The sequence below is a fragment of the Pseudopodoces humilis genome, chromosome 6 (genome assembly GCF_049639895.1).
Source record: "Pseudopodoces humilis isolate 2021_Gansu_Grassland_sample_001 chromosome 6, ASM4963989v1, whole genome shotgun sequence".
Taxonomy (NCBI): Eukaryota; Metazoa; Chordata; class Aves; order Passeriformes; family Paridae; genus Pseudopodoces; species Pseudopodoces humilis.
The window spans coordinates 12,622,452-12,648,002 of record NC_142205.1 but is presented as its reverse complement, the minus strand read 5'-3'; the positions used below and the strand labels follow the sequence as shown (position 1 = coordinate 12,648,002).

Here is a 25,551-nt window from a genome sequence, read left to right as displayed (position 1 = left end):
AATGTATGAGGAGTTAAGTGATCAGAATCCCTACTTAAGGAAAACCCATTTGACTGGAAAAGAAAAGAAGGGAAAGGAGCTGGTTCTAGTAAAATTGATCTATGAATTTTCAGCAAAATTGGAAATTGATATTTTTAATAGCTTTGCAAAGACAATATCCAAGACCTTGGGATTACATATAATAGAAAGGAGAGTTTAGCAGTCCTAAGACTTGTCTTTAGTGGGGCTTCTTGCAGAGACAGAGAAGTCTGCAAAAGAAAAACTATTCCTAGGATTGACCACTCCTTCCAACAAACCTCCTTCAACAGGCAAGAAAACAGAACAGATGCTTTGTTTTTCTACAATTCTTCCCTAATCACTGTACAAACTGAGTGCCATTTTTTAATGATGTGCTTATAGTAATATTCTGCAATAACTAGGCAAGATGCCAGTTGGAAAATCACAACAAATATGTCCTTAATCCAGTCGCCCTCTTGGCCAGAGCCCTAATGAGTCTGGACTGCTGTGTTGCAGGAAGAAATGCTCAGCTACATGAATGGCTCCACTGCTCCTTATATACCTGGGGACTTAAAAAGTTGGTAAACTTAATGTTGTACTGAAAGGGAGAAGTGGATGTTTTCTTGTCAAATTACAAGTGGATTATATCTCTTTATGAGTGGGGTTTTTTTTGCTCCTGAACTGTGAAAACCTGGAAAAATACATTGATCATAAAAAGATTTCATCTAATCACAGATCTTATTAAGACAGTGTGAATGACAGGTTACTGTGAACTGAAAGAGCATAGCTTTGCTCTCAGCACACTTTCCATTAAAAATGTCATATGAGATGCAGAGAGAGTCACAGGATAATCCATAAGGAATACACTTGTTGTAAAAGCACACCAACAACCAGAAAAACCTGAATCTGGGAATAAAATATACAGCATCTGCAAATTGGGATAGGCTTTTAAAGTCCATTCAAGTATGTACAGTCCCCAAAGCACTGACTTGCTTTTTGCAGCTTCTGCAGAGCTGGATGCACCGTTGCAGAACAGAGCTGCTGGGAGGCAGCCATGCTGAGTGTACTGCAGAGCGTGTCCCTGTCAGCCATGGAAAAGCTAAAGTTACCAACAAAAACAGTGCAAATGAAGCAAGGATTTCTATTCTGTTTCCAATTCCAAAGACTTCTATTTTGTACTAAATAAATTTGGTTACACTTTCTTCACAGAAGTAATTTCCTGAAATGGGAGAAAATATATTTGGAAGATGATTGAAGGAATGGGAACATCATGAGAGAAATCTGGAGTTAAGATCACAAGTTTCATCAAAATGTCTAGGGAAGGCTTATTAGCCTCAATAAAGAAAAGGAGGAGTTTTGAGAAAATCCATGGGAAAATCCTCCTCAAGTACCCAATTTCAGAGAGTGTGTGTCCCTGGGACAAAAGCAGGGGCAGAAACGCCTCAGTTACCTGCACATTTACCCAAGGTCTGGTTCTAGGCTCTGTGGGATGGGCTTCTGCAGGGGAGGAAACACCTTGCTCTGCAGTTTGCTTGCCAAGTCACCATACAAGCTTTACAACAGGCCAGTGTTTAAAACCTGTGACATATGGAGGTGGAAAAAACAGCCAAAAGTTAACAGCTTCTGCTGCCAGCTTCCAACCATGTGTACTGTCCAGTCCCTGGGTTAGCTTTGTAAGCACCATGGCCTCTGGTGAACATGCCACACTTTTTTGCAGGGTTCATCCATGGCTGGCTTTGTATGAAGATACTAAAAGCTTTATAGTTTTAGAGGTTGTGATGTGTTTTTGGTACTTGTATGGAATAGAAGCTGATGTTATCCCAGCACTGCTTGCTTCCCCAGGAGGGGTCTCAGTCCCTGGTTAGAGGGAGCAAAAATTTGAATGCAGAGTCTGACAGCAAATGGTTCAACTCTACCTGTGTTTCTCCTTGATCCAGGGATCTGCCAGTGCTTACACACTCCTTCTGTGGCTACCAGGCTACCTGCCAGCATACTAAGATGTGCCCTTATTGCAGAATATGGCTGTTGTGGAAGGAGTTGACCTTAGGCATGTTCAGGTGATACAGAAAAGTAGGTATTGGTATCTCTAAAGTGTGTTGGGTCTTGTACAGAGGCTGTTGGCTTGGAAAGAAGGATTCTGAAGGGCAAACTAAGCAATGATTTTCCTGTAGGAAAATCAGATAGTGGGACTATCTGAGCTGTTGCACATTTTTGAGTTCAGCCCAGAACTAGATTAAATTGCTGAGTTGCTGCTCTCTACCATGTTCTTGTAGAGACACTTGAGTGAAACCACTGCGGGCAGAATGGCTCATCTAAAGGATTAATAGGGTTAGCACAACAAGACTTAATCTTCAAGAGGGAATTACAAAACCTGATAGGCACATTCCTTGAATGTACATGTAAAATTGAAACATTTCCAAACAAATTTCCAAACAAAATTTCCAAACAAAATTTCCAAACAAAAATGGAAAGAAGAGTTTATTTTTTATTACTCATTTATTTATTCCCCCTGTACCTCTCTGGGCGTCAGATTTTCCTACCCTTATTCTATGACTCAAAGGGACAGTCAAATTTTCTACAGCTAGAATCAGACTAGCAGTTTAAACCAAACAAGGTGATTCCACAATAAAGAAAAAACCCTTTCCTGTCCATCCTCTGTTGCCCTGAAAATCAGTCCTTTTGATATTATTTTCATAATCTCTAGCTACTTTCCCAGGAAAGTAACTATAAGCATAGATGTTTATACATTCCATTAAAGATATGCCTTTTGATGGATGTCTCTCACAGCCAGTGTGGTTGGGAAGGTGCTAACCTGACAATCCAATCCCTGGTTGTTGTTGAAAATCTATATATACTGAAAGAACAGAAGAAACGTTCTCCTTATTTCATCACACTTTGAGCTGTGTCTGTGTGAATCATTTCATGTCCAACAGTGACAATCCTCAACACTGTTTTTACTTTGAATTAATTTTATTATTCACTTATTTGCGTAACAGTTGTCAAACCTGTTGATTTGTACCATCAGGATGTCAAGTAGAGGAGCTGTGATTGTAGTGTAAACACCCAGTTATGGAAGATGGAGCTTTTATAAACCATGGTGAGACCAAGTCACCAGGGTTGGCAGTGTTGCAGATGAATGGTCAACAAATACTATTCTGGAGAGAGAGGAATTACTTTCACTGGGGGCAGGAGGGGATTCTCTGAGGTAACAGCAGCTACTTCCAAGAATATGGGGAAGATGCTTTCTACTCTTGACACCAAAGAGCTGTCGGTTGTGAAAGTCTCATGTGCTGTATATTCTGAAGACATCCATGACTGGAATTCCTGTCTGGAAGTTTAATTAATCCAGCTAGCTCAACTATATGGGTTATATCTCAAAAACTGTCTGAAATGTTAATAAGCTTTCTGAGCCTCTGGCTCAGAATTTACATTCTCACAACCCAGAAATACTATTAAAAACAAATTAGTAATTTCATCAAACAAATTGTTTATAGTATAGAAAAATTCCAGTAGTAGAAACTTACATTGTCAAAGCACGCAGACACAACAGGGTTTGCATTGCTATGGAAACAAAGGTTATGCTGGGAAAAACAACTTGTAAGTGATTGTGAAAAGTAAGTTTATAAGAATGATACCTTTCAGCTTGATCTTGAAAGACATATTGCAACACAAGCATCTTGGATTAGAAGATTGTTTTTATTTAGTTTTCCACAGAGACATCTTTATTTCACCTCTATTCTCACAAATCTGACATCAAAAACTATCAAGAGATATATATGAGCTATACAGGCAGAGAAATCTGCCGGTACAGCATTACTCTCCTTTTATCAAACATTCTAAGGAAAACAAATATGGTCCCTTCCATGCCCATCTAATAAAAGAAAAACAGCTAAGTCAAGAGAGAATGTATATATGAGTCCAGTTATTCATAAAAGAGTAAAAATAAAAAATCTAGTTTCTGATGTTTAAACAAAACATACTTTTATATTTGGCTAAGCTAAAATACCATACCTTGCCAAACGAAAAACTGCTCCCTAATAGTAGGTTCCCTAGCAGCTCAGTAGGTATGCAAGGCATGCAATTCATTTCCTGCCAAGGCAGAGAAAAATGGGTAGGTCTGAGATTATATTGCTAGTGTGCTTGAAAAAGATCACAGTTGTTAATGTTATAGACTGCATATACATATTTTGACTTTTGGTCTCCTTGAAACTTTCCCAGGTATAACTTTTTTGGTTTGTCTTTTAGCTCTCAGTGATGGAGTGTTCAATGGGAGGTGAAATAGGAATTTCCAGAGCATTACAGTCATCAGTGAGGAACACCAGGTCCTGGAGAAACAAAACCAAAAATGAAAATGAAAACTAAAACAAACAAACAAACAAAAATAAAAAGAAGGCTAAAATTTATAAGGAGGAAGGCAGAAGATAGCACAGTGGGAAGCTTGGGCCTGATCCAGTTTTGGTGGTCAGGGGACAGTGTGGAGACAGGCAGGGCTAAAAGCAGGGACTCTGTCCCTGTTGATGCATCCTGACTTACCCTTCTGCAGTAGGAGATCAAGATGGTGTACAGGCTCCGGGCCTTTTCCTTCAGCTCACTCACTTCAACCACTCTGTCACATCCAGGGTAGGCCACAAAGTCACGGAGTTTTGCCAACACACAGTAATTCTGCAAAGCACGCAAAATAGGTCTGTGTAACCCTGCACAAATACTGACTTATGTTTCTCGTCCACCACTTCCAAAATTCTTTGAATTTCTGCTTCTATGTACATGTAATCTATGCAACCCTTAGTCAGGCAAATTAATCATCAATATTTTATAACAAAGGTGTTTGGTCCAAATAAGTGCTTTAAAAAATGCATATATACAGTGTTAGTCTGCCAGCTTATTTCTCACAAATTTTAGGAGGCAGCAGCAGCCATACAATCAATCTGCTCCCGTGGTAGGTGGAGTATTCTACAGAATAGGTGCACTGTCTCACTTTTTAGAGAGCACTTGATTTAGTAGAAGATCTCACAAACTCAATTCCTCTGCTCCTGTACAATAGGAGAAACCCTACCAGTCCTGATTTTTCAAAGTAATTTTTACCTCAGATTTTTTGTCATCAAAATAACCACAGACAACATGAAATTCACAGCATCCTTGTGAAGCAGGTAAGTATATATCCCAGTTTTTACTTTAAACCCAGGGAAACTGAGGCACTGTACTCATATTTCTTGGTCCCTGCCATTATGTGAGACACTGGAAGCTCTGGAACTGGGATCTAGAGTGTCCTGAATTACAGGACTTGGTGCAGTTGTTTATGGAAAATGTGTCAGAAATTTGTTTTGCCTGATATTTTCTATTTATTATTTACTCTGTTGAACACTGGAAAAGGAAGCAAAACATATCAAATATCCCACTGCAGAACACTACGACACTGTGTGTGCAGGTTATTTTTTCTTAGCTGAGAAACAACTCTTGCTTTTTTTTCTCAGTATCACACTTCCACATCCTCAGGCAGCCTTTTTTTATTTTTTAATAAGTAGCTATTTAAAAGAGAAAAAAACAACAAGATATTCCTGCATTGCTTTTTGTTAAAACAACATGCCCAAAACTACTCAGGATATAAAATGAAGTAGATTTATTAAGTGAAGAAATTTAATTCTACATTTCTTCTTTTACACTATTATTCAAAGTTTTGTTGCACTTATTTAACTTCTGAGAAGGCTGTCACAGCAAACTAATTGTGTGCATATGGTAATAAGTTAAGAATACTGATTTCCCAATTCTAAAAATTATAATCAAGTAAAATCTCAGAAAGTCCATAGGGATTTTAATAACATAGTAACATTCAAACTGAGAATTTTTTTTGTCACTCATCTACCTAGTTAATTTAACTTTTAAAAATCCTTTAAAATCACTCCTCTGGGGTATAATATTAAGAGTTATTCTCACTTTTCATTAACTGCTTTTACTGTACCACAGTAAGAAAGAATTGTGGAAACTTACGTGGATGTCCAAGTACAGCCTGGGCAGCATCTCCACACACGAGTCCTGCGGGAAAGAGGAAAGACTCGTTGCAATTTTGTTTTTAGAGAAATCTGCGTCACAAGTGGCAACCTGCAGTGTCTGTGCAGGAGCAGTTTTCAGGGGGACTCACCACGGTTTTGGAGGTCTGCAGCTCCTTGAAGGACTCTGTGATTTCCTTGCTCAGAGACAACACCCTCGAGTAGCATGTTGGAGGGGCTGCACTGGCTAGCAGGGCAGCAGAGAGCACAGCAACCAGGAGCAGCAGCATCTTCATTGTGGGGACTTTGTCCAAAAGAGGAGGAAGGGAGGGAAAAAATCACTCCCTCTGCTTAGGTAGGTACTGCTGAGCGCCAATGAGTAAGCTGGACAAATCAGTCCTCAATTAAATAGTCTCCTGCACGAACAGGAAGAAAAGTCTGGGGGTGGTCCGAGCAGCAGCTTACTGCCGTCTTAAATTTCCTGCCAACCTATGAGGCAGAGCTGCAAGAGCTTTCCTGCCCGGAGCAGCAAAAGAGGGAATGAGGGTAACAAAAACAAACACCACTGGCTCTTTTCATTCCAGAAAGAAAACAACCTAGTGAGCATCTCAAACAATAGGAATATGTGTAAGAACAAGTTCTCAGGGTTCTTAAAGTGTCATAGGCCCTAATCCTAATCCTGTATGTGCTTTGGCACGTGCGTTGCTTTGAGCTGTGGGACTACATAGGCTGCAGATACAGAGAAATCCTTCCAAAAAGCAAAGTTCCCCAGCACAGGAAGGACATGGACCTGCTGCAGCGAGTCCAGAGGAGGCATCAAGTTGATTTAAGGGATGGAGCACCTCTCCTATGAGGAAAGGCTGACAGAATTGGCATTGCTCTACCTGGAGAAGAGAAAACCTCAGGATGACCTAATTGCAGCCTTCCAGTACTTGAAGGAAGCCTACAAGAAAGATAGAGAGGAACTTTTTGCAAGGGCATGTAGTGACACAATGAAGGGGATGGCTTAAAACTGAAAGAGAGTAGGTTTAGACTAGATATTAGGAAGAAATTCTTTCCTGTGAGGTTGGTGAGGCACTGAAACAGGCTGCCTCTAGAATTTGTGGATGCCCCACCTGCAGAAGTGTTCCAGGCTGGGTTGGATTGCACTCTGAGCAACCTGCTCTAGTGGAGGGTGTTCCCCACCCATGACACTGTGGCTGGAACGAGATGATTTTTGTGATTCTATGATTCTATTATTCACAATTTGTCAATCAAAACAATAGTGCTTGTGATGGCTGCTTGGGGAGACCTATGTATTTACATATTCATAGTCTCTAACAAAGTGAATACATCTCTATATGGCTGTGATAAAAGTATAAAAATTATTTTGCTTTCTGGGTTGAATTTATGAGGCTTTGCTCTTTTGTTAGATGCCGGATGGAGCTGAGAAATCCAGATGCTGGGATGCAGGCCTGAAGCTGAACATATGTTGTATTATATGTTAATTGTCCTGTAAAATCGAGGTACCCTTGAATGAAGAACTGGTTATTTTATATTATTTATGCCCTGCCCCCCCCAATTTTTAAATTCGGATTTTAGTAAGATATTAACTGAAACAATAAAGTATCTGATGAAGTACTGCAGTCCTTGGCATTGTAGTACACCAGGAAGATTCATCTGAAGGTGGGAAAACTACTTTTGGAGAAAAATACATCCTCTGGATGTTTCAGAGAACTCTGAATTAAATCCACCAAAACACCTGGGGGAAATAGGAGCACAGGGCTGTATACTGCTGTGTTGTTATGCATTTCTTTGCCTTCATAAAGAACATTTGGTTTAGTAACATCATGTGCTCCTGAATGTTGAAGTGGTAGATCCTTGGAGAGGAAAGAAAAGTTGTGAGTCTGGGTTGAGGGAATTTTAGGACTGGTCTTGGACCACTGGATCCTATTTTCAGGAAGAGTTGCCCAGACAAGTCAGTTAAGAGGCTAGAGGGAGATAAGAAGCCTTTGGAGAGAGCCCCAAGCAGCAAATCATGAATCTGCACACAGTTACAGTGCACATCCAAGGGAAGAATCCTACTGACTGTGAGTCTTGCTGGTAAAGAAACAGACTCTTAATCACCATCTCATTGCTGTAAAGAATAGCTGCAGGTAGCAGTGAGATACTATCCTTCTATCACATTCATGGTTGGCAAGCTGCTAAAACGTAGTTGCTCTGCCAGAACAGCAGTTTTCTGAACAGCATAAATGGTCTCCCAGTACTAGAAGTCAGCAAACCAGCTGCTGCCAAGGATGACTTAGGAAAGCAAAGGCTCGATCTAGGTTTCACCAATACACTCAATCAAATTTAAAAAAAAGCCAAAACAGCAAAACAAAAAAACCAAAACAAACAAAAAGCCAAACAAAGAAACACCCCAAGTAGCTATTTTGTGAAGGGGAAAAATTGCTGAGACAATTTGCTGTGAGGTTTTTGTTCAACTACCCTCAGAAATGGTAGGGTTTTTTTTCCCCTGAAAAACATTAAGTACTGGAGTTTAATTTCCTCATTCACATCTTTTCCCTTGGTCAGATTTAATTGCACAGTTGACACTGACCCAAATGAGTATTTTCCAATATCCAGAATCTCATCAGCACTACTGCCTATCTCAGCATGCAGAATCTGCAATTCAGTTAAACAAAGACAAATACTTTCTTCTCAGTTATTTCTATTTGTATATCATCAGCAAGATTATCTTTGATCTCTGAGTACATTCAGTTTATGAGTCCAGGTATGAGTAAATATTTTTTTTTTTCTCTAAGAAGCTCAGTGGTGACTTCAGGAGAACTTGCAAGTGACACCAGGCACTGGGAGTCCTTTCAGTCTAAGGCACCTGGCACAACTGTGAACCAGATACACAGATACCAAAGCGCTTGGAACTCCAGAATCTTTTTGGTGACTGTTTTTATCCAGCCATTTATGCAAAGCCACTTATTAATTCTGGTGCATTCCTTGCCCTGGGCAGAGAAGGTCTTTAACAGGGAAACACAAGCTGTTCTTCACAAAGGCTAATAGCCTCTTAGAGGCAATATTCAAAATGGACCTTGAAATAGAATTTAGAGCTACAGGAGGGGAAGGGGAAGAGGATCAAAATATATTATAGTCAAAATTTGCCTAAGGATTGCCTCCATGGAGAAGTAGCTATTTACAGCCCTTCCAATCTGTGGGACAGTGCTCAGGCTGGCACTGGGAGTGAGCACAGCGGGAGTCAGTCAGTGCCACCGTACTTGTTACGACCACCACGCTTTGGATACCTCCAGCACAAACACATCTTTATCACGCTCTTCCACACAGTGAGCATGGGCCTTCAAGGGCTCAGGACCACTCTCATACTTCTGCATTAGCTCTTGAGGTTGGTGATGTCATTACATTTCTGAGTGCTCTTCACAGTGCATTTATTTACTCTTATATGAGGAATATTCCATAGCAAAAGCAGACACATGGGCTGAGAAGAAACTTAGAAGCCTACAATGGCATAAATGTGTATATATTTTTATAAAGAAAAAAATTGACTATGTTGTCTTTTTGCTTCTAATTTACTGAAAACTCAAACAATAATATTTTTCTAAAAGTCTAAGGACTCACTATGCAGCCAGAAATTCCTCCCATGTTTGAACAGTCTACCAGGGTGTCCACCAACTTTTGATAAAAGCATGTGCAAGTTGCTGATTTCTTAATATCAAAATCCACTTGCTTAATGCAAATATTGATTTTAAAATAGTTGGGGGCTGTCATGAGACACCTCATGAAATGAACTTCTGATTATATTGAAAAATAGGAAAAGTTAAACATAAAAACAACAAAAGAGAGAAAGCCCTTTGTATTTAAGCAGCATCTCAAAGCCCCAAGTGACAGCTGTTTGTTGTGGTGAAGGTGCCACTTCTTGCTTCAAAGCAGGGCTAAACTGCTCTTCAAGCTTCCAGATCAGGACAAGACTTTTTGGAAATCCTGGCCTCTTGGTTAGGGTCTTGTTTGTCGTGTTTGTCCTTGCTGTGCAACAGCACACTTTGCTGAGTCTTTCTGTAAACATCAGCTGAAATTCTGTGCAGAGGTTGTGCAGCCTCACACATTGCCCTGAGTCTGCACAGCACTGACAGTTTCCTGGCACAGAGGAAGTCTGATATGGCAGCACTGTGCCTGCATTTGAACCTGGGGTTAACCCCAATGTGTTTTATTTTCTCCTCCATGATAGCAGATTCTGCTGGTGATCTGCATTGTGTGGCCAAGCTATGAGCAATGGGAAAGGCAGGTAGGATCTCGGAACTGTTTCTGGGCTGGTTCTTCAGTGCTGTTTCCCCATGATAATTAAGCAAAAGTCCTTTTTGCTTACTCAGTGGTACAGGCTTCTTTTTTCTTCCCTGTTATTGTTATTTTACAAAATTTACATATATATTGAGGAAACTAATGCTACTGCTCAATAGCCTGTTCTTACATAAAATAGTTATAGAAGCAGGTAAAGCCATCTGGGTCAGAAAAAGAAATTAGATGTTCTGAAATCTGTCAGTCTTGCTAGCACGAACCTGGCACTGGGAGCTTTCCCTGAAGGAAAATATATGGAAATGGGGAGTCCTGTGATCCAGGACAGACACGACAGGGGAACAGGAATAATTTCTGTGTGCTGCCTCAGACCAGTGATCAAATCATTTGCACTGTCTGTGCTGACCAGCCCTCCCTGCAGTGCCAACCCACCTTTGGAGCAGAGCAGGGGCTTGGGCAGCAGCATCCTGCACCCAGAGGGCACAGGGGGCTCTGGACGATGGCAGAGCCCAGGACAGCTCAGAGATGTCCACACAAGTATCTGTCACTGCTGTGCAGGCACAGCCTGGCTTGTCTCTGTCTTGGCTGCTGTCTCCATAATGGGGATAATGGTATTTCCCACAGACACTGTGGGAACTCAGCCATCAACACCAGGGAGACAGGAGATTATGCGGTTTAGCCTTGTCAGGGATACTCTTTTTCAGTGACTGCAAGGTGTATTGATTCAAGTAATGCAGGATTTAGAGGCTTAAGCCTTCACCACCTTTCTAAGAAAAAGGCAATTTTAGTTTGGAGTAACTTGCAGACCTCTCCAGTGAAGTAAGTGGTGCTCTCAGCCTGGCTCCCTCTCTGGCCATGGGCATAGGCAGAGCTGCCTTGTCCCAGTAATACACAAGTGCCTTGTCTGGACCCTGCCTGGGCTTTGAGACCACTCCTGTGTGTCAGGTTTAGAGCAGCAGTATTTCAAGTTATTCACACTTTCCTGCTGTGCCTTGCCTTCCATCCTCCCCTCTCTCCCTCTCTCTCTCTCTCTCTCACACACATGCAAATGTGGCAGATAGCTCCAGGTCTTATCGTTGTTGGTCAGCTTCCCACACTCCCTGATTACCCTCATGATGAAAAATTATGTCAGCCACCAAGGAGTGTACTGGAGGTGATATAAATAAATGTATTCATCTACCAAATTTGCCCCTGATACAAGCCCTCTGGGGAATTCTAATGCTAAAAAATGCAAGGTCTAAGCTCTCTGCTGTCCCTCCAAGGAGCTCTTGTCTACACTGTGGTTAATATGCAAGGAGATGAGGGACTGTATTTTTTAGGACTGGTATTCCAGCACCTTTCAGAACAATTATGTCACTGAAAGAAAAATTGGTGAGACTGGAAGTGCAGCTCTGTATAACAATCCAAGCCAAACAAGAATCCAAAGAGACTTTGCTGAACTACTGCCTATACTAGAGATTTTTAGTAGCTGATTAGCATGCTAGCAGGCACAGTTTTCTACTTATTCTTGCCTAGAAGACTGCCAATGTCATAGCTTATGTTTTTGTGTGTATTTCTAGATACAAACAACAGTACTTCCAGCAACTGCAAGGTGACATAAATTCTCAGCTGGCTGAGAAGGTAAGGTATAAGTCCACACCATACATCATTCCTAGTTCTGCTTTCTTCCTGTGCACAGCTTTTCAAGTTTTATAACTGAGCATAGTGGAAGAAATCCTGTCATCCCTGAAATCAGTAACACAAGTCACAGACGCCTGTGGATCCAAATTCTCACTTTAGATTAAAACTTGTGTTCAGTTCACTGGCCTTAGTAGCACAAAAGCCCTGAAGCCAAAGTAAGAGTAAACGAGTCACATTATTTCTTGTTTCTCACAGAGTATTACCTTTGGAGTCCTGTGAGTTGGTGGCACAACACAGAGCTTTGTCAGTGTCCTGAAACCAAATGATATGACAAATACCTTCTACAGCTAAAATACTCATCTAAGGAATAAAAATGTATAAAATATAAGGGGATAGCTGAGGATCTATTCTACTTGGTAATATCCAGAAGTGATGAAAATGAGTGGAGGTTCATTTTATTTAAGAAAATCCATAAACTTAATAATTGTATTTTTGGTTTGTCAGCTTGCCTAGAAACAAAGGAAAAAGTAAATACCAGACAATGTCAGAAACTGATGTTAACAACAGACTGTGTTTCAGATGTAACAACTGCCACCTAAACCCGAACAACTTTTCTGTTTTAAATTCTGTTGATAAAAATAAAACAGAAAAAGGATCTCCTTTTGCTTCTGAATCACATATTACATGTGTTCCCAGATGACTAAGTGCCCCTACAAGTGTGGTTTTAGTTTGGTTTTGTTTAAGTTGGGTGACTAATGAAAGAATGAGTCGAAGATACACGGAGTGTAGTTGCTGCATACATACCTGGTATTATTGATAGTTTGCTATGAGAATAAGCCTGTAGCTTGTGGTGGCTCTTGCCTACACCTAGAGGTTGTCCTCTTATCCTCAGGTAGTCTTGACCACATCTGCAAGGAAGAGGCCAGGGCAGCAGGCACCAGGCCAGAGATGTGTTCATGGTCACCACCTGGGTGAAAGGCGTGGCAGAGCCAAGGCTGGTTGGGGGCCTTCCTCAGCAGAACAGTGTCTAGTTATTCTCACATTTTTATGAAGTTCCAGTTTATAGTTATTCCCAAAAGAAACAAGATATAGTGACATGAAATTGAGACAATGTTACAGCTGGGTAATGTAGTGAGGAAAGCACTGAGGGATGGCACAAAGAGAAATATTTTGAGTGAAGAATAACTCTAGTTGGAGCATTTTATCTTTCAAGTGTAGAGCCAGCCAAGCTCTTAAATATCTATACTTTTAATTTTGGACCAATGTCCTGGGGTGACTTTATGATACTGGTATCCCCAATCGTCTGGTTTATGTTATATATTAAGTTCTGCACCTTTAAGACTGGCTTTGAGAACAAGAGAGGGGGAAGAAGAAGCGCGCAGTTTGTGTTAAGGAAAAACATCACTCCCACAAGCTAATTTCCAGTGGAAGACTAATCAAATTAACATTTATTTTCCTCCTTTCTATTTGGCTGCAGCTTTTCTTGTTTTGTTTTGTTTTGTTTGTTTGTTTGATGTTTTGGAAGGGTTGTGGCTGAGGAAGAGAGAACTTGGCTTGATTAAAGATGTAAATGCAATTCTATCAGTCTTCCCCTCTGCTAATGGTCTGCCTGGGCATTTTAAGGGCATATAGTGAAAAGGAAACTCTGACTGCTAAAGAAAAGCTACCCCCTGCTGTTCCAGTTCATATTTATTTCACAATCAGCCCATTGAAATGTGTGATTCACACTCTGATGCTGTGTTGTCTAGCTGGCAAAGTCACTGGAGAATTTAAAGAAGTTTCCCAAGCTGAAAACTAGACAAACTGCATTTGGGCAAAAAGCAATCTTATCAGCAATGAGAGTTAGTTATATCACTACAGTGATCTCTCTTGCTGAGAACTGAGGCTGCCCCTGCAAGTGAGAAGCTCTCTTGAAATAAGAAGCTGTCTTCAAAAAACTGAGAACTGTTGCTATTGAAATGTAAAGTGTCCTTCTGATATACATATATATAGAATACACAAGAGTAAAGTCATGCTAAAATATGCAGGGACAATTTAAATGTTCTTTGTTAAAACATCCTTTCTCAAATAAATAGACCAAAAAAGGTAAAAGCATGCATGAGTGCACAAGAGGGAAAGAGACTTCCCAATTCCCCAATAATCTTGAGTAAATTTTAAAGGAAAGCCCTGTCTGTTTATCTTAAATTATCCAGATTTAATGTACTCATCACTTTGTAACCAAGCAGCTTGTGTGAAATAATGACTTCCTGGTAACACAAAGACACACAGCCGAAGTTTTAACTTTACTATATTAATCATGGTCTATCTTTGTGACAAGTATTACCATATAGCCTTCCACTGACCTAACATGAACATTTAGGAGTCTGTATCAACATAAATGATCAGAAATAAAAAGCAGATAGCTAGAAACTGGATTAATGGAAATAATCAAATTGAATAATACTATGTGTTTGTCTATGAGATTTCACATAAAATTTCTACTGTAGTGCAAGAACTCATTATATATTGATGATGGAGGATGCAAAAAACAAAAAAGGTGCTAAGTTAATTACTACGTACTTGCTCATTAATCATGGGATAAATGTTGGTCACTAGTTAGAATTGCCATGAAATAAGTGAATTTAATCTTAGGATGTGTCAGAGGGGTTACAGCCAGAAGGGATGAGGAGATATTGATGCTGGTATAAATGCAGGGATCTGCTCATCTGGAATATTGTCTGCTTTTGGCCACCCATAGCTGTGGAGTATGAATTCAGACTACATGGGGTGCAGAAAGAAACAGTGAGAATACTCAGTGTATGGGAAAGTTGGGACAACACTTGCATATTTCCCTCCTGCCCCTCTTTCCTTGTCAGCCCAGTTACTTTTCCAACAGCTGGGTCCTCGCCCTGCTGTCCTGCCAAAGCCAGCTCTCAGCTGTGCTGCTCAGGGCACTCCAGACCCATCTCAGCCTGCCTTGCTCACAATCCATTTTGCCATGGCTGCTGCTGGGGAATTCTGCAGCAGGGATACAAAGGGAGGTGTTCCTGTCATACATCCCAGTCTCTCAAGGTCAGGCACACTGAGACTGTGGAGCCCAGACAAGGTAGGAACTCTGCTTTTGTGCCCAACCCTTTGTGCTGGGCTCTGCCTCGGTGGCTGAGCAGTAGCTATCACTCTGACTGAGAATTAAAGCTGAGAGGCATGGGACAATGGTCCATAGCTTTCTAGAAGAGAGCTCACAGCTGTCTGAAATAGAGGCCTTGGAGTGCAGCCCAGAGAAGGACGTGACAATGCACTGGCCAGAGAGGGACAGTTGTCCCACCTGGTCTGAATGGAGCATTTAAACTGCTGTGCCAGCAGCACTGTGCAGCTACACAGCACTCTCAGAAAGGCTGGTTTTGCTCCTGGGGAACATGAAAAGCACATGTACAGGCAGCAAAGCAGCTGCTACACACGCAGCATCAACCCGCTTTATTCATTAAATATATGCTAACAAAAAAAGATTGGCATCAACTTTGTTCACATCAAAAAGATACAGTTCCAATTCTTCCTATTGCATAATTTAGGTACATGAGCTTCTGCAGTAATGCACTGGGCAGAGAATGATAGCATTGTCCACACCATTGTCTCGCTGACACCAAAGAGAAATGAAGCAAATGGAGTCAAAGAAACCAAACACATTCAGGAAAGTATCAAAGTGATCAAAGCAGACTCTTTGATTCTGCTTTACATATACTTTTCAAAGTGTTACATTTCCAAACACACTCTGTCCATTCTTGATGCCAATAAACCAGCTCTGTTTAGCTTTATGCTTTGATAGGAGTAGGAACAAAAAAATCTTTAGCTAGTTGCATCTTATAAGCCTTTCTATCAAGTTTTGAACTTGCTAGGAAAAGGCTAAATGTATTTGTTGTTCTTTGAGGAAGCTGAGCCTTCATTTGAGGGGAACGTGGTGTCAGGTCTGAGTAGCCATATAGACAAATCAGCATTTGCAAGCACGAGGAAAAGCTCTGAGCAAGTTTTTTTTATTTTTTCATCTGTATTTAATATGCCTCTTTGTTAGCAGACCAAGCCTCAGGGAAAAAAAGCAACTTACAAGGCATATAAAAGCATTTTGGAAAAGGTGCCTGACCATAGTCCTTTTATAGCTGGAAAATATTGATTATTTTTATATATCTGCCATTATTTTCCCAAAGACATAGACAAGGTTTCAAGGCACCTGATCTAAATGCACTGAAGGAAAATATAATATTTTTGATGTTTTCATTTGACCATTAATGATGTCAAGCATGAAGCTTTTCTCATACTCTGGAAGGATGTACTCCATTTCTGTCTTTGAAAAATCAAATTTTCTCTCTGTGCTGCAGCAACTGTGAAGCCCAAGCTGCCCCCAGGGAGGTATTTTGTTTAGCTGTGTGGACACATTCCTCCAGGAAATATTGAAGCCAAACCACACACACACATGCACACACACAAGCCCTCTATTAGAAGAATTCAAAGCTTGAAGAGAAAATAAACCAGTACTGGGTCTGGAATCTGAACTTCAGCGCATGTTGAATTGTGTTTTCACATTCTTTGTTTTTACCAGCTGGGCTGTGAACCAATACAGGCATTTTCTGAACACAGGGACCACTGTCCAAGCACAGCCCTATATCCTCTGGTCATGTCAGAGTTGGGAAAAAAAACAATGAAGAAAACAAGGAAAAAAATTGCATATCCAGCACTTGATTGTTTCTGCCATGTGTGATACAGACATGGAGAGTGGGAATTGTTGTCATGAGTCAGATTTTGCTGCACAGTATGTGACTCTGGAGAAAAACCATGCAAGTCAGGAGGTAAGAGAAGTCATATTTGTATGACCACTCTTTCATGCATTCTCTTCATTCACTCAAGGCAGAGCTATGAGAAAAATCAAGCTCTATTTTATTCTTGGACAGAGCCAGATGCTGGCATCTACTTTGGCAGCTGGTGTCAAGAACAGGACAACTGATACAGTAACTTGATTAAAACTATCAGAGCCTGACCCTTGCTTAGGACTTGGCTTCAGCCCTGAAACAGCTGCTATTAAGCCAGTGCCTCTCTGAAATTGTGTTATATTCTAGTGCCTTATTTTTTTGTTTATTTAACGCATTTCTCTCTCTCTTTATCTTTATTTACTGAACTTTTATTTATCAAGACTTTTATTTACTTAACTTTATTATTTTTTGGTAGGTTCTGACCGCAGGAACTAAAAACACCAGGGCTGCTTGCATATGGTTCAGATGATCAAACATGAGGAGAAACCATGATATATCCTTGTCCTGTCAGACCCAGTGATAGAGCTGCCCAAGCAAAGTCCCTGAGGATCACAGCCCCTCATGGCAGTGAGCTCAAGGACTCTCCTTCTTAGGGCTCCCTCCATTACCAGCTTCCCCCAGTGGAGTAGAGGAAGAGGCAGAAGAAGGTGGATGGTCTTGTCTTAGGTGAACAAAGACCAAGAGGTGCCAGTATTTGATGCTGCAGTGATACAGACAAATTACTGCCACTGCTGGACACAAAATGATTCACGTGGATGCAGTTTGAGGTGTGGTGAAAGATGAATTCTCTTTTATTTGTTCTTTCAGTATTTATAGGTTTTTGACAATGACCAGGGATTGGACAGTCAGGTTACCACCTTCCCAACCACACTGGCTGTGAAAGATGTCCATCAAAAGGCATATCTTTAATGGAATGCATAAACATCTATGTTACTTTCCTAGGAAAGTGGCTAGAACTTGTGAAAAACAACATTGAAAGGCTTGATTCTCAGGGCGACAAATTACTCCACTCACAAGCTCTGCAATGGATGTTGCAGCTTGTTTTGGATGTTGCAGCTAGTCACTGCTAGGTAGGGATAAAGTTTTTAGAAGTGTTTTGGGCAGTGTTGGACACACCATCATTTATTAGCAAATGAGTTTATTAGAATTCTATTAGTAATTAGAAAGCAGGTACTTAAAAACTAGGAAAGGACCAATGTAAATGAGGGTGTTTCTTTCCCCTTCAGATTATTCTGGTGCTTAAGCTAACATTAAACAGTAGATGTGACAACTATACTCTTAGAAGAAATACAGAACAATTTTGGGCTAGACTGCTGATGTTGAGAGATTCTTGCTACAGAACTGGTACATAAATGACTTGAATTTCCAGTGCAATCCCTGAAAGTCCTTCTGCTGCTTAGAGACCAGCATCAGATGCTGAACTTTTTTCTAAGAGAGCACTGATTAAAAGATGATGCTGTTCTTCTTGAGGTAAAACTCAAGGTTCACAGCCTGCTGGTGAATTCAGTAAGGGCACCCTTTGACTTGAAACTTTGTGCGTGTCTGTGCCAATAGCATAAAAAACACCCGGAAGAAGCTGTGGACAAATACTTGTGTGCGAGTACCTACTCAAGCAAGGTTTGCTTAGGTCGACTTTGCTGGAGCTTTTAATGTATAATGCAGAATCTTCTTTAATAAATCATGTGGCCATGGGTCCTTCTGAAGCATAGATGCCTTAGGGACTGTAATGATTTCTTGCTTTTTTTTGTTGTTTATGCATGCTTTTTTGTTTTCATTCCTTTTGTCTTTTGGTTCACAGCCTTCAGTGAGGGAATGAAATCTACTGTTAGTGTAACTAGTGGATATCTGAAGCAGAATAAGAAGACACTACATGTCATTATCTACTACACTGCTGAGGGTTGGAGACTAATTTCCAGATGAGGTATGTTGTTTGCGCTGCTGTATGGATTGCAGCTTAGGGGTGATAGTAAAAGGCCTTAAAATCTTAGAAAATTCGGGGACTTAGAAAGAAAGTTAGGTTTGGAAAGCCCTGGGAAAAGCAGGCCCTGGAAATGTTAGGCCTTGTGCTTGCTAAAGACCAGGTCAAGCTGCACCTGTGTAGTCAGTATATGATAAATGATACAATTGTTAGATGTGATTAGATATATTTATTGTTTAGAGAACATGGGGAACCATGTTAGGGGGCTAGGGGGAGATCACGAGAAATTCATGCTTGGGTAAAAACAATGCATACAATAGAACAATGTAAGTTTAATAATTAATATGTAAGTTGCATAACGATAGAGTATAAAATATGATCAACTCAAAAACCCAAATGGGGTCAGATTTGGGTATGTGTACCCCTGACACCCAGAGCTCTTTAAATAAAGCACCTTCATATAACCATTCGTGGTTATGTGTGTTCCTGGACGCTAACAGGGGGAAAAGCCATAGATAAGACTCCCACTGAGCTAGAAGCTGTGTAAACACGTGGTGAAAAGATGATCTCTGGGTCCCAGAACTTTGCTATAACCTCTGCACACTTCTCTGTTTAACCTACTGCCATTTTTATCTGCAGGTTGTTTCCTTACAGTCCATTAATAAAGATGTATTTGCTTGTCTGGCAATTGCATGCCTGCTTAACACTTGCTTCTTGGAATCAATAAATGAAAAATGTCTGTGTTAATATGGTGGATTTCTCACTGTTGTGTCTACTGGCATCAATGAGTCATTCCTTCTTGAGATAGCACACTGAGAAGGTACTCAAATTTCTCTCCTTTCCAAAAGCACATACATACCTACATCTGAAGAAGTCTGTAGCTGGTTTGGGGAATTTGTGTACATGGGATTTTCAGACTGACCAGCTCTTGCTCCAACAGTTTTCCCTAGAAGAAGAAATGCTGCTTTTGGAGTTTATTTCATCTGTCAGCATTTAGGATGAATAGCACATTGACTGTGTTGGTCTGTCTAAACAGTTTCTTCTGTTTGGGTTTAAACCCCAAAAGCAACTCTTCCTTTGTACTACTACTTTAGTATCTGGTCCAGAGGATAGACAGCTTTCACAGCACAGAACTTGGCTATCCTGCTCAGCTTATGTATTCAGCTTCAGAAGGCCTCAGCTCAATTTCTGTCACTTTAATGTCCATAATTCTCTAATGGAGGCTCATTTGGCACTGGACAGAGGAGTCCAGTGGCAGCCACTGGACTGTGTGTGCCACATGCTTGAGAGTTGTTTTCTTCTCTGTGGTGGCTTCAATCTTGATGACACTGAAGACTAAAAATGAAATATTGTGAGCTGATGTCTCGCTGAGAGTGAGGATGAAAACCCTGAGGGCATGGGGAAGCAGGAGAGCCCAGAATGAACTGTGGATGGGCAATCTTGGTGGTAAATGTCCAGCAAGCTTGCAAACACAAGTTGTGTGTTCACACAAGCATAAGCTGTGTGTTCAATGCTGCCTAAAGAGAATTTTTGGAAAGAAAGTAAATGTTTCCACAAAATATAGGAAGAAAACACACATTCAGATGTGTTTCAAGCATACACAGTGCCACTGGCCTGGAATGTATCTGTTCAGTAATTGAATATACCACACCTCTTTAGGTACAGGTAGTGTGTAAATCAAAACCAAAAATAAATTCATTGATTGTTTCACCACGTTTTGCTCTGATTTTTACATTTTTGCCTCATTTTCTTTCCTGTATAATATTCAATTTCAAAAGCAGCTTTTAAAGCACCTTTAATAACTGGGTTACTGAGTGCTTCAGTAACTACACACAGTTAGAGTCTACACACTAGGATGGGTATTGCTGAACACTCATTTTTCCCTTGGTCAGTGCAGTATAGGAGGTGCATTCTCACTCTGCACATACCACCTTCTACATAGTCCTGTAGTATTCTTCTTAAGGAAATGGGATGCTTTCTGGTCTATTTATTTTCAGTGATCAACTGAAACCAAATTGCTTTGAAACCAGCAAGAGTACATATTTGCTCCCAAATTGCTGCCATGCCCATGGCCATAGTAGATCAGCATGAGCTGGGATGTTTGGCCCCTTGCAGTCTTGCTGTTACCCCATTCTTGTGAGATCACTCAGATGGAAGCTGCTTGGATTTCTGGAAAATCCTCATTAGTGAGCACACTCAAATACTTTCTCCTGGAACAAGTTCCAGTGCCCTGTGTGAGAAAAGGTCACTTCTGGGCTCATAGCAGGAATAGTTAATATCAACAAACTTCACCACTAGCATAATTTTATATCAACATTTTCCTTTCTGTGTTTTTTATCCCCCTCCAAGGGCTGTCGGCCGCTCTATTGAAGATTCCTGTAATTTCAGCAATAAGGCACAGCAGGCTTCTTTCAATCAACAGCAGCAGTGTCACAGCAAGAAACACTAACACATTTCCCTCCAAGCAAGCACACTTTGACTTCATTCAGGCACACAAATGTGCTCCAAATCCCAAATCACCGTCTTCCAGCCCAGCAAGACAAAGGCTAAAACCTGAGTGGAAACAAAACAGATAAGCAAGCTAACCCCCAGAAAAATAACCCAAATATTTGCACTTTGCCTACCTGCACGAGCTTCTGTTCCTTCCCATGGTCTTGCTGCAGTTTCTCCTCTCCAGGCTCAGGGGTAAAGCCTTTGCAGGGTTAAGATCACACTTCTTTGACCTGCAGCTGGAAACTTCTCATTCTTTTCAGGAGACATGAACAGATTCCCACTTTTGGGAACTGCCATACCAAATGAAACAGCTTTCAGTGATGCTAATCAGATTTTGGCTTCAGAGTAATGGAAGCAGAAGCCACGCTTTCTTCAGCTTCTTTAATTTCCAATTTACCATTTACATCACTACTTTAGGCTCATTTTCCATCTTGAGGATGCAATGGGGCTTTCCTTACTGAAAATGCACACACAGGCAGAAGAATGGATGTGGCAGGTGGCAGTCACTGCTGAGCATTGACTTTTGTAACTCTGTACTCATGAATATTTGTTCAGAAGCAGAAGAGACAAACACTTTTATATGCATATAAGAAAGGATCCTCCTGGAAGCTAGATCCACTTTTAAGGCTCTATCAGGAATGATAATTGTTTATAAATGTTATGATTCCCACAAATGTACTCTAAATCTATTTTTAAACACCCTTAAAGGGAGGTAAAATCATAAAACTCATATTAAAATCACATATTACATTGTGTCACAGTTATAAAAAATTTTGTGTATTTGTTACTGTACTACTACTTCTCTCTGTTCTCTTTCATGAAAGAGTCCAGGAAGATAAAAAAGAATTCAGGAAATTTATAAAATAAACAGGCTTGAAGGGTGAAGAGGACTGAAGGTTACAGTAGATCTGAAAAGTCTTAAAATCTACACCAAGTTGTCATTAAGTCTAATTTCTGAATCAGGACAAGAGAAATTGGATCTCCATTCAGTGTTGTCTTTTTTCTCTTCTTTCCTGATTGTATCCTGAAAAGTCATAAAAATATCAGACATATAAAATAACTCTTTAATATATCTATACTTATTGAAAAATTAATTTTTCATTATAAAATTATTTTAAAGGCATAAAAATGCTAAAATTAAGATATTTTAAAAGCATAATTTTACTGTAAATTTAACCTTTGACAGAAGTTTCCTGAATTTAGCAATGCCATCCCATAGATTTTTCAGAGGAAAACAGTGCTATAATATCTGAATAAAATAGACATGCAGAATAATAAGGAATTTCTTCACACTATAAGGACTTACAACTGCATCAAATCCATGACATCTACAGAGCTGCATATACTTGGGATCCTAGAAAACCCCAGAGAACATGAGCAGAGCAAATTTTCCCCTTCTGGTCTGACTAGTCTGTGTAGAAAGAGCTCCATCCCCTTCCTAACCAAGCATGACTATACCAAACTGGGTGTCCAATTGTACTTTAACAAGAAAAAACTTGCTGTTGTGAATGTATGTTATCCTGCAGGATTCCCCCAGGAGCCAAACTCATTTCTCACAGCTGACTGGCTCCCAGGCACAGCTGATGGATCTGCTCATCACCTGCACCCTGCACCGTACCAAAGACTTCAATAGGCTGCCTCTCCTGGTACTTTTACACATTTTTCTGTTTGAATCATTGTTTGAATGTAAGTTGAGATAAGCTGGAGTGTAACATGGAACTAAATGCTGTTGTGGCTATACATAACAAGAGAGTCTTATTCACCACTCTTTTTCCATAAGATGCATTTTCAGATTATTTTCCCTTTTTTTAGAGAAGGAGCGAAGAAAGAAAGAACAGGTAAACTCTGCAATTGGTCTAATAATTTGTTGGTTCATGTCCATGATCATGACAGAAACATTGGGGGTGGGCTTTGGGAAGGGAGGAGGGAGGCAAAAAAGTCGTGAAACAGAGGCTAAAATATTTAGAGGCCTGGAGATGTCTTCTCTACCTATATTAGCCATCAGTTCAGTGCTGTTGGACCAGATCTGGAGTGGGAAAGAGTTGGTGCTGAGGCTGTAATATCCATGCCATGTGTGTGTTTTGGGGGTTCACTTGGATGACCTCTCTTCTGGTGCTGTGGGCTGAATGCCCAGTACCACCAGGCTGCTCAGGGTGCCACCCTTGCAAGGCTCCTTCTGAGTCTGGTGCTCCCCAAAGAAACCCAGAGTTGAGTTCACACAAAACAGTGAGGATTGCTTGAAAAGTGCACTCCTGTGTGAAACCAAACCAGCAATGTCAATGTAGCCACTGCTGGGGGACAAAAATGCATCTGGTCACAGTCCTAGGGACATGTTTGTTCAGGGCATCTCTGCAGTAGTTTCATTTGAGGGAAATGCTAGAGCTGAGAAGATAAACATACCTTCATGAAACCTTTATTAGTCTCATTTTTTTCATTGAACTAATGCATGATTGGGGAGTAAAGGAGCTTAGTGGGTTCATGGAAATTTATTTTAGAGAGACTGGCTATGACTTTGGCTCTATTACAAGGTTCTGACTCCTGTGTTAATTGGAAATGATTCCAGTAAATGTAATAGCAACAAGCAGCAAAATGCTTTCCATGCTTATCCGTGACCAAAGGTAAATTACAAGTTGTCAGATACATAATTCCTGCTATTTTTCATAAGGTACAATTACAGACCTTTAACTTTCCAAACCCATGGAGCTCTCAAGCACTGAGCCTCACCTGCATAGCACACTTAAGCCTATCCCTCCTACTTTGTCTCTTCCACCATCCTATTGCACAGATTCTTGTGTGCATATACTGAATGAACATGCAGCAAATGAGACAAAGGCAGAGAGAGATGTGATTAAATCTGAGGAAGAGCAAAGCAAACAAAACAGAGGAAAATATAGATATCTTTCTTAGGACTACAGTATTGTTCTTTAGGTTTTTTTGTCCTGAAAATTATCAGCAAGTATTTATTTTCTACCCCCTGTGCATTTAAGGAAGTGCAAAATAATAAAATTACTAATTTCAAGAACACTTATAAAACCTTGGATTCTCACTTATTTTTTAGCAGACATATGAAAACCTATAAATTTTGTTCATTTGCTCTGTAAATTTGAATGTGAATTTTCCCCTCTTTGCTGCAAACTTGAACAATTCATGAATGCATCTATCTGGGCTTTACTCTGACACATTTTAGCAAATGGAATGGAACTAATGCTTTCCTTTATTTTATACATCCAATTATTGTTGATAACAGTTCATCCAGGTGCCACTTTTGTGAACAATTGATTTTTCTTTCTTTCATTTCTCAGCTACCTGTGTTCAAAATAATCATGGATCATCAACCTGCATGGTTTTATCTTGTGAATTCAGCAGAGGACTTCAGTTTTCAAATAACAAGCTTATATTTTCTTATCTCTGAGATGAGGATACACATCTTGAGCAGCTTTGGATTTTACGTCCAAATGAAAAGAAAACAATACAAAACCAAAATGAGAAGGTGTAGCTACATTCCTGAGAAGAAAAGAAACAAGAAAGCTGTAAGTCAGCCTGGCACCCCTATTTAAGTGTTTTGCCTTAATAACTCAAATGTAATAGCTCTAAAAGAGCAGCCTCTTAACTATTCTTCAAAGTAGGGCTCTTCATCACTTGAGCTACTTTATGAGTTCTTGAAAGACACACTGCAGGCAAGGAAAGATTGGGAAGTCTATAATTTTACATCAATCAATGCCACTGATAAATTACTAGTCACAAGAAAGGACGTGACAAAACACAATAGGACAAGTTATTAATGGAGAATCCCCAGTGCTCCAGATACAGCTATATTACATGAAGAGAGGAAGAAAAAAATCGTTAAGCAATAAAGCTTATTAAACAGCTAAGATTGAGGGGAACATAAAACATGCAGGGCTGGTACAGGCTGTGAAAGAGAACAGCTGAGCTATTACAGGGTAATGACAGCACTGCTGAGCAGCAGAACAGCAGAGCAGGCTGCCCCAGAAAGCACAGATCCAGTTATGACCTCTTTGGAATACCTAGCTGTGAGAGAGGCAGGAGGTATGTTAGGTGCTGGAACCAGTTTGTCTCTTTAAGGAAAGGAACTCCAGACATTTTAATTTGCCCCTTCCTTAAGTTGCAAGAAGTCTACTTTGAAAAATATACTTTGTACATGAAAACACCTGGTGGAAAGACAAAGAAGTGTGTAGTGGTCACAGACCATGAGCAGCAGGGCTGGAACATGGGGATCCCAAGTCACAGTTTCATGCCCAAGCTGAATATGCTCAAGTACATGATGTTGCAGTAAGTTGATCAGAACAGCATCCTGTGGTCTCCCAAGTCTTTTGCCCTATACCTATTTGCACAACCTCAGAAGTCACAGAAAAATTCCTTTCCAACATCCCAAACACAAAACCAAAGGCTGTGACAGAAATACTGTACAGGCAGAAGATATTTTGTCCATGCTTCCTGTTCATGTTCCTGCATGCAGTAAAGA

General features: G+C 40.4%; 1 protein-coding gene across 2 annotated transcripts; it reads right to left on the bottom strand.

The window, feature by feature from the left end:
• Nucleotides 1–3,674: 3,674 nt before the first annotated feature.
• On the bottom strand, nucleotides 3,675–6,382 carry CYTL1 (cytokine like 1). Of its 2 annotated transcripts, none has more exons than XM_088056684.1 (4): nucleotides 6,137–6,382; nucleotides 5,983–6,027; nucleotides 4,531–4,659; nucleotides 3,675–4,322 (listed from the first exon to the last, which is right to left on the bottom strand). In XM_088056684.1, the coding sequence occupies exons 1-4, from the start codon at nucleotides 6,275–6,277 to the stop codon at nucleotides 4,239–4,241; spliced, it is 399 nt and encodes a 132-aa protein (XP_087912810.1). In that variant the 5' UTR covers nucleotides 6,278–6,382; the 3' UTR covers nucleotides 3,675–4,238. The 2 variants fall into 2 exon arrangements, with proteins under 2 accessions (XP_087912810.1, XP_005517903.1); XM_005517846.3 differs by having other exon boundaries at nucleotides 6,134–6,381.
• Nucleotides 6,383–25,551: the final 19,169 nt, after the last annotated feature.